Source organism: Palaemon carinicauda, chromosome 13 (genome assembly GCF_036898095.1).
Source record: "Palaemon carinicauda isolate YSFRI2023 chromosome 13, ASM3689809v2, whole genome shotgun sequence".
NCBI classification, from domain to species: domain Eukaryota; kingdom Metazoa; phylum Arthropoda; class Malacostraca; order Decapoda; family Palaemonidae; genus Palaemon; species Palaemon carinicauda.
Genome location: NC_090737.1, coordinates 97,124,538 through 97,134,708, shown reverse-complemented (window position 1 = coordinate 97,134,708; position 10,171 = coordinate 97,124,538). Strand labels below are relative to the sequence as shown.

Below are 10,171 nucleotides of genomic sequence, written 5' to 3'. Positions count from 1 at the left end.
TACAAAACTGCAATGTGTCAATACAACTACTAAGAAGGAAAGCAAATACTATAAGAGAGATATACGCGAAGCAGCAACAGACATAAATAAGTTATATCGTCTTCGAAATGGTATAATGGGAAATGTAAACGAAAAAAAGCTACCTGATGGGTACAGTAACCAGGCAAATAATTTTTTAGTGTTCTTTAAAAACAAAATTGAAAATATAATCAGGTCATTTGTAATTATTCAACATTAGATTAATGATCCTCCAGATATACAGATAAAATCAATGAGATTTAAGAACATAACACAAGATGATATCCCCAGGATTATCAATAAAGCAAAGAAAACCAACTGCACGATTGATCCTATATCAATATCTGACGTAAGTGGACAAAAAACTTTTTTAGTCTAGCAGAAATAATAATGAGAATAGCAAATGCAAGCATTGATGAATGTAAGTTTCCCAAATTTGAGAAAATGGCTATAGTCACACCGGTTCTGAAAAGTGTTCTGGACTAATATTTTTATTATTATTACTTGCTAAGCTACAACCTTAGTTGGAAAAGCAGGATACTATAACCCAAGGGGGCCCCAACAGGGAAAATAGAAAAGTGAGGAAAGGAAAAAATAAAAATAAAATATTTTAAGAACAGCAACAACATAAAAATGAAAATCTTCTATATAAACTATAAAAACTTTAACAAAACAAGAAGAAAAGAAACAAGATTAAATAGTTTGCTCGAGTGTACCCTCAAGCAAGAGAACTTTAACCCAAGACAGCAGAAGACCATGGTACAGAGGCTATGGAACTACCCAAGATTAGAGTGTCCTCCTCCTACAAGAGCTGCTTACCATGGCTAAAGTGTCTCTTCTACCCTTACCAAGAGCAAAGTAGCCACTGAATAATTACAGTGCAGTACAGTAGTTACCCCCTTAGGTGAAGAAGAATTGTTTGGTAATCTCAGTGTTGTCAGGTGTATGAGGACAGCGGAGAATATGCAAAGAATAGGACAGACTTTTCAGTGTGTGTAGGCAAAAGGAAAATGAACCGTAACCAGAGAGAACCAATAAAGTACTATCTGGCCAGTCAAAAGACCCCAAACTCTCTAGTGGTAATATTTTTTATACTATTTTCTATCATAAATAGTATCAACTGAAGATTAGAAATTACAATGATTTTCTCATGAGACTCCAACATATTCAAGACCAACCATCATGAAAAGATGTCCATCATAAAAGTTAAGAAAGCATGACCAATGAAATTTAGACTAATCAACAAAGTTTATACAGTAAAAAGAACAATCTTTCATACACCTCACAACCCACCAATGCCTACTTTGGCTCTTCCATTATAATGGAAATGAAACATTTAGGGTCAAAAATTTCCTGAAACAATTACTCAGTCTTTTCTAATCACTGATAAATTATTTTTTCCTGTCCCTTATGGGGAAACCAATAGTTGAAATGAAACAAGAATTAGATTAATAAGATTAATCTGGTAAAATGATGCTCAAATACAGGAGGATTTAAAAGCCTCATAATTTACTTATGGGCAATTGTGTACTTAGGAACCCTAGCCAGGTTGGAACTCTCGGGAAGCAAAATTGTGGCAGACTCTCATATAGACCTACAGTATTTCGAATCTATCCTTTGTTTCAAAAGTGCTGGAATACAGAATTCTTGAACAACTAGTCAGTCACTTAGAAGTAATAGAAGCTTTGCCATACAACCAATCTGCTTACAAAAAACTGTACTCTACGGAGACAGCCATCTGTTCTGTTGCAAGTGATATAATGGAAATGATGGATGAAAATAAATATGGTACAGTATTTTAATATTACTCAATCTTAATGCTGCTTTGAATACACTTGTGCATGAATTGCTACTAAATGATCTATGGTCCATCGGCGTTGAAGATCAGGCTTTCGAATACCTGAAAGACTACTTGGTTGGCAGAAATTAGTGAGCAAATGGGTAACTCTCATTCATCATATGAACCTTTAAAGTATCTATACTATTGGTCTATCAAAAATACAGTACTACAAGGCATTGTGTGAACTTCAAACTATTTGCAGTTGATACACAATTTTACATACATACATACATATACCAAGGCACTTCCCCAACAGAAAAGGGGACCTCTCCTCTCTACGTTCCTCCCAGCCTAACAAGGGACTCAACCGAGTTCGGCTGGTACTGCTAGGGGTGCCACAGCCCACTCTCCCCCGTTATCCACCACAGATGAAGCTTCATAACGCTGAATCCCCTACTGCTGCTACCTCCGCAGTCTTCCAAGGCACCGGAGGAAGCAGCAGAGCCTACCGGAACTGCATCACAATCGCTCGCCATTCATTCCTATTTCTAGCACGCTCTCTTGCCTCTCTCACATCTATCCTCCTATCACCCAGAGCTTCCTTCACTCCATCCATCCACCCAAACCATGGCCTTCCTCTTGTACTATTCCCAACTCTTGCAATCACCACCTTCTTTAGCAAACAACCATTTACCATTCTCTCAACATGGCCAAACCACCTCAACACATTCATATCCATTCTAGCTGCTAACTCATTTCTTACACCCGTTCTCACACTCACTACTTTGTTCCTAACTTTACTTCTCCACAAATGATATAGACGACACTACTGAAACTCTATATCGAATCCTTGATAGTGTTGGAGAATGGATGCCAATTAAACAACTATAATTAAATGAGAACAAAGCTGAGTTTATGGTGGTGGGAAAGAGAAACACTGTAAAAAGCTTGGCTGATATTCAAATATGCATAAATAATGACTGAGTGCTGACATCTAGTAAAGTTTGTGACTTAGGCATATTTCTTGACTGCAACTTGTCTCTCAATAACCAAATAAATAATGAAGTAAAAACGGCTGGTTATCATCTAAGAAATACTGCTTTTATAAAAAAGTACCTGGATGAATATTCTGTAAAGAAATGTGATAAACTGTGTAATTACCAGAATTGACTACTGTAACTACATCTACTACAATCTACCAAAAGTAAAATTTAAGAAATTACAAAACATAATAAACAGAGAAGAAAGACTGATAAAAGGTGTCCAACCTAGAGAAAGGATCACTCCTATACTAATTGATCTACATTGGCTGCCAATTAAAGCAAGAAATGAGTTTAAAATACGTACAATAACCCACCAAGCTATCAGAACTGGTCGTCCAAAATATCTAAGAGAATTGCTACATATTGTGCAGCCAATAAATCGACCTGACATGAGAATAGTTACAGATGGTTTCAAACTATAAGAACCTAGATACATGTCTACTGTAGGCGCTTGAGCCTTTAAATATGTGGTCCTGAGACTATACAATAAGCTACCACTAGACATCCAAATAATTGAAGATATTAAGACTTTCAAGAGGAAACTCAAGACTTTCTAATTCAGCATGTGCTTCGATAGTCATGATCTAACAATAAATACTAATTGTGAAATGATAAATGCTCCCGAATGAACATCATAAAACGACCGTGGAGGTCCTGTTGAGAGTAGGGTTCCCCTGCTGTACAGGACCAGATAAGCAGCCCTTCAAGTAAAATTAAGTCCCTAAATGATATCAAATATAATTCCAGTTAATTTAACAATGTTCCTGTTAATTAATGATAAAACCATCTATGATTCCATCAATTTCATTAACTGGTGGATATACAGTATGTATCACAGTATCATTGTCTAATAATTGTGTATGCATGTTGTCTGCTAGTTGCCAAGCCACCACGTTTGTTGGTTAGCATCTTGTTTACAACATGAGAATTCTGCTGTCTTACATTCTGAGTCAAGAAGAACCTGAAGAGTGATAGCAGGGTGAAGTAAAGCAAGATAAGTGCACTTAGAGATCCATGTGATATCCTTCCTACAAACCAACAGGGTAGTACCCTGTCTCCCACCAAACAACACCACTTCTGATCTTTAGCAGGTGTAGGGCAGTCCTAATTTTGCTCCGATCATTGATAGTGGGTAGGTGGGAGGGAATCTGATGGTGATTGTGCAGGTATTAGAACTAATTATTTGTTTCTTATTAAATGGCAAAATCAATAAAAATCTGCCTATTCCCCTCATTTTAGTATAATGGGGGGCAATGATCAGTATGTTGTTAAGAAGGTTGCCTGAACTCTGGCTAACCTTGTTTGACTTTTGACAAAGTGGTGTGCTGTAGCTTGATCATCAATCAATCACCATGTCAGGGCTAAGTCCATAAGGAGCTACTGCCTAGGTATCCTCTATGGTTACCGTGTTGACAAAGCCACTGGCAAAGTGGTCCTCTCCTAACTGTCTGGTCAAGTTTCGGACACTTATGACGTTGTCAAGGAGCTCCTGCACTTAACAATTTAGACCTTATAAGTGTCACTTCCATTAAAGAGGTTCAATTATTAGTGTGTGAGGACTTGCACTGTACAATCTCTGCCGCTCAATGTGTCACTTTCATAGAGAGAGTTTGATCATCAGTGCATGATCAAGGTATGATGCCATAGTTCTGTCTCCTCAGCCAACTTTAGACCACTGCCACAATAGGACTTGAATAAAATGAGGAAAAACAGTTGGACCTCGTTCTGCCCTTCAGAACGGAAGAAATTGACGTGCTGGTCCAAAAACAAACATAAGTACCCATACCAACTAATTCTGTGGGCTCCTAATGCTCTCCCTCTGAGTTCCCTCAGAAGACAAGACTGCTCGAAGCTCCTCATGAGTATAGACAGTTCCTATGAAGAGGAAAGATCTAAACTCTTCAGTCTTAGACATGGCTTATGGTTGAGAGATAGCCTCTTACCACTGAGACAGAGAAGAGTTTCTCTCTGTGAAAGTAGATGAGGATATCCACTATCAGTTGCAGAGATGCTTGGACCAAATTAGTACTCTTTCTACAACACCAACTGCAAAAGATGGTCCATTCTGCTTGGTAGTGTAAAGCTTTGCAAAACACCTTTTGCTTGAAGCAGATGCTGTATAGTCATTTCACCTTCGTACCTCTGCAGATGGGGTTGGCAAAGAAGGTTGGGCCATAGGGGAAGTTCTCTCATTACCCTGACTAGGAGCACCAATAGGTTTGAGTACCATTTGCACAACTTTTATATCTTTACATATACAAACCCATGAATCTTCTTGTTGCATTTTGACATCCAAACAGTCACCAATCAATTTTTCTTTGCACAGCTAGCTGGGAAAAGACAGGCTGTGCTACTTTCCAGAGTATGCTGACATTGTTGTCTGATGTAGATTATCACTGCTTCCGTGTTTATCAGCAAATTCAGGTACTCCATCTTTTTCTTAGGCATGAGACCGGACTTCTCTCGATTTACCACAATCCACCAGATCGCGGCAAAAGGCAAGAAGTTTGTCTTGGTGTTGAAGCAAATACCACCAGGAGAAGGACAGGATCAATCAGTCATCAAGGTATCATAACTGATGAATCCCTTTGAAGTGAGACCAATACGAGAAAAGTGGTAACACTCGAGGGAACATTTTGGGTCTGGTATGCATTTTTGAAGTAAAGAACTTTGAACTGGTATTCCTTTACTTTGAGGAAAAAGATGGAGGTACGAGCCTTGGATTGGAATACAGTGTGAAAGTATACGTCTTTCAGAGCCACAGAAAGCATGAAGTCGTTCCTTCTAACGGCAGTTCAAACAGTGCTAACCATCTACATCTTGAAAGGAGTTTGCAGGATAAACTGTAAGGAGATACAATGAGAATGTCATTGGAGTCCTGTGGCCAAAAATGCTGGTGTTTGGTCCAAGAAGGATTGCTCACCTGCACACAGTTCAATAGCAGTAACTGTAACACTGGCTCAGATTCTGCTTGACTGACTTCGAAGGTATCAGTTAGTAGGTGAGTACCATCACACTTTCAAGCGTGGAGACAGATCACTATAAGTCCCAATATACTTTTAGCGAAAGGCTTTCCCATGCAACTATCTTCGTCTTCTTATTAAGGAAGAAGTGTGCGACAAAACGATAGGAGTTGAAGAAGAGGTTGGCAAATGAAGAAGAGCGAGAGCGAACTTCCTCTACTTCTCTTTGCCAACCCTTCTTCCTAGCTGTCACAGCAGAATCATGGTCTGGATAACTAATAATGACTGTGCTCCCTCAGAAGAAGCAGCAATAAAATCTTCCTCTGCTGCAACACAAGCCACTACACTGAGGGTTTTGTCACAAGGGTGCAATCACTGACATTGCAGTACACAGGGATCACCATCTGAGGAGCACTGCTGGGTGCACCTGTCACAGAAATAATTTTCAATATCAAGCACGCAGGTACAAGCAACTCATTCAGAATTAGGTAACTCCCTCCCAGGCAGAGAAACAACCTAAAAGAGAGATGAGTTACACTCAAGAGTTCATCATCTTCCTAATTTTGATAACAAGAACCACACTCCAAAAGAGAAGGGCCTGCTTACAACTAGGGTTGTAGCTTAGCATTTAATAATAATAATAATAATAATAATAATAATAATAATAATAATAATAAAGGTACACAACACATGGGACATAGATTTTCATCTTCAAAGGAACAAAATTTACTCCACCATGATTATCTTCGGTAGGCATCCGTTTAAAAGTGAGAAAGATCATAACGAAAAAAAGATTAATCACCAACAAATGTAAGATAAGATCCAACAGTTGAGAGAGCAACACAAATGAACTTTTGTACCTGCTGCAGCCAGACAAAAGTGGCTATTCTGTGACAGGAGGGTGGACATGTCTTCCCCCTTGTGCTACCTGTCCTTAGTAACTACCTTGTTAATGGATAAAAAGTTTGTATATGCATAGGAAAAAAAATAATTCTATGTTCACTTCAATGAATTTCAATATTACCTTATACTGCACTTATAAATGATAGTAACTTACCAAATGCTTAGCTGCAGGACACATTATAACGCTTGTGACAGCTTTACTGTGTGCCTGAAGAGTTGCAAGAGGCTTTCGAATGATGCGGAGATCATGGATGAAAACTTCCCCAGTCATTGCACCTAAAGCAATGTGCTGACATCCAGGAAGAAGAGTAGCACTAGTCAAGGGAACTGAGCTTTTGTGTGTTAAAATTTGTCTGTAAGAAAATATTACAATGTAAAAAGAGTTGAAGAATTTTTTAGGTTACAAAGATTTTTTACCCTATAGGTATTAATTGATATTCTTTTCAATGTTTATATAACTGGTTACTTAATAATCAATAACAAAATATTCATTGTGCACAAACTAATCTACATAAGGTAAAACTTCTAAATTCACTACCTTGGAAATGTGTTAGCCCTTAAACTTCATTTCACGCCATACATATATTGACTAACATATGAGCTGTCACACTGGTTCACAGATTAAGTAGAATTATGTATGTGCAGTTCTCATCAACCCCATGTTGAAAATTGTGATTTTATTTGAGTGTATGACAACATGAATCAATCTATTAACTGACAACCCAATATTTTAGCTCTAATTAAAATAACATCTTCAAGTACAATTAGTCACCTGTCTCCAACCATGACAGTATTTGAAGGTAGCCTGCCTGGTTTGTCATTTGCATGTATGTGAAGACTATGTTAGGTCATTCAAATGTTGGCTAACATTACTGGTATCTCAAATGTTTATCAATAATATCCGGAATTTGAATAACATCCAGTCGATGTTGAAGAGAATATTATGAATTACAAGCTGAAAATGAGTGACAACAATCATATTTTCTGATGAAGTGAATTGTATTTAACAGCCTGAGACAGACAAATTTGCATCAGACAGAGGGCCTTAAAGGTTGCCGTCTAGGATTTTTCTTTCATTTTTGGAGAGCTTTTCCTTCTTCAGTTGTGTGTGTGCGTGTGTTACAAGGAGTTACTTGGATTTTGGATGTATCAAAGGACTTTTTGGTCCATCCGTGGAGACTCCATTTGCTCTTTGGTAGAACGATTTAGTTTAACCATTTAAAGTTATTATGATAGAGTATAACTTTTTCTCCTGGAAGTATATTCCAAGTATTTGATATTTTGTATGCAAAAAGATTGCCACATTAAGTGGTGGTGTATCTTTTCAATTCCGGTTTTTATCCGTTACCTCTGGACTGATTTCTGCTAAGCGTGAATAGATTGTTGTAATCTACATTTGTTATTCCTTAAAGAATTTTGAATGCCTCTACTAACTGTCACCCTAGTCGTCGAGCTTTTAGATCAAATAAATTCAAACATTCCATCCTCCGTCTGTATCCAAATTGCCTCAGTGTTGGAACTAGTTTAGTGGCCCTAGCTTGTACTGCTTCCAGTTTATCTATATCCTTCTGAATACTTGGAACCCAGAATTGGACTCCGTATCCTAGATGGGGTCTTACTAGCGATGTGTACAGCTGTAGTACAGTGTCTTTGTTTCTGTATTTGAATTGTCTCTTTATGTAGCCTATTGGATTTTGTGCTTTCTTTTCAGCTTTTATGCTCTGTTTGATGAACTTCTAAACCTTCCTGATAATAACACCAAGATCTTCCTCCTTAACCACACTTTCTATTTCATTACCCAGCAGTGAGTAATTTGATTGTGGGTTACTATAACCTGTGTATTGTATGACATTACATTTCTCAGTTGAAAGGCATTTGCCATTTTCTGGACAATTCTCCTAGCTTCACTAGATCCTCTCTTAAGGCTTGTACGTCTTCTGAGTTTGCAGCATTTATGCCTAGTTTAGTATCATTGGTAAATTTGGATATTCGTCTAGTTAATCCTAAATCTATGCAGTTAATGTAGATCAGAAATAGCAGTGGGCCAAGAACGGATCCTTGAGGTACTCCGCTTGTAACAGATGCCCACTCTGAAGCTACTCCATTGATTACAACTTTCTGTTTTCTGTTTGTTACCCAATCTTCAATCCATTCAGTTGGCTCATCAAGGATACCTAGTGGTCTAATTTTGATCCTAAATTTTCTAAGAGGCACTTTGTCAAAAACCTTTTGAAAGTCAAGGTATATGATGTCTATTGCCCTGCTTTTATCATAAATGCTAAATATGTTGTGGAAAAGTTCCAAAATATTTGTCACACATGATCTCTTTTGTCTAAAACCATTATGGCTGTCTATCAGAAGATTATGGCTGGTGTATCTCGAGTAGATAGGGTTAGGAACGAAGTAGTGAGGCAGAGAACGGGTGTAAGAAATGAGTTAGCAGCTAGAGTGGATATGAATGTGTTGAGGTGGTTTGGCCATGTTGAGAGAATGGAAAATGGCTGTCTGCTAAAGAAGGTGATGATTGCAAGAGTTGATGGGAGAAGTACAAGAGGAAGGCCAAGGTTTGGGTGGATGGATGGAGTGAAGGAAGCTCTGGGTGATAGGATAGATGTGAGAGAGACAAGAGAGCGTGCTAGAAATAGGAATGAATGGCAAGCGATTGTGACGCAGTTCCGGTAGGCCCTGCTGCTTCCTTCGGTGACTTGGATGACCGCAGAGGTAGCAGCAGTAGGGGATTCAGTGTTATGAAGCTTCATTTGTGGTGGATAATGGGGGAGGGTGGGCTGTGGACCCCTAGCAATACCAGCCGAACTCGGTTGAGTCCCTTGTCAGGCTGGTAGGAACGTAGAGAGGAGAGGTCCCCTTTTCTGTTTCATTTGTTTGATGTTGGCTACCCCCCAAAATTGGGTGAAGTGCCTTGGTATATGTATGAATATTTTCTGCAACTGAATCCATTTTAGTTGATTGAAAAATTTTTGCAAGGAACTGAAGTTAGACACACAGGTCTGTAGTTGCCAGGTTCTTCTTTTTGTCCCTTCTTGTAGATTGGAGGAACATGCCTAGTTTTCAACCTTGTGGTGCCTTTCTTTCCTTAGCTGTCTTTCAGAACATTTTGTAAGTGTGGGGTTATCTCTTCTTCTACAGTGTAGTTCTATAATCTCTCTTGGATGAATATCATCTGGACCTGGTGCCTTAGACTTACTAAGTCCTTTTATTTTCTTTTTGACATCACCCATAGTAAAGATGATTCTATTTAATGGTTGTGGCCCTTCATATTTGATAGCTGGTTCGGGGATGGTTTTTGATTCTTCACTAGTGAATACAGTTGTGAAATATGCATTCATCAGTTCGGCTTTTTCCAAATCATTTGTTACAAGATTACCCTCTGAGTCTCTTAATGGGCTAATGTTGTTTTTGATTGGCTTTCCACTGTTTACATACACAAAAAAAATCTTTTGGGT

General features: G+C 38.4%; 1 protein-coding gene across 2 annotated transcripts in view; it reads right to left on the bottom strand.

Annotated features, from left to right (window-relative positions):
• Positions 1-10,171, bottom strand: part of LOC137652336 (protein NEDD1-like) — a 152,408-nt gene that overhangs the window by 55,546 nt on the left and 86,691 nt on the right. For both annotated transcript variants that reach the window (XM_068385680.1, XM_068385679.1), the window contains exon 7: positions 6,862-7,060. In XM_068385680.1, the coding sequence (XP_068241781.1) occupies positions 6,862-7,060 (199 nt within the window). The remainder of the gene's footprint in view (positions 1-6,861; positions 7,061-10,171) is intronic.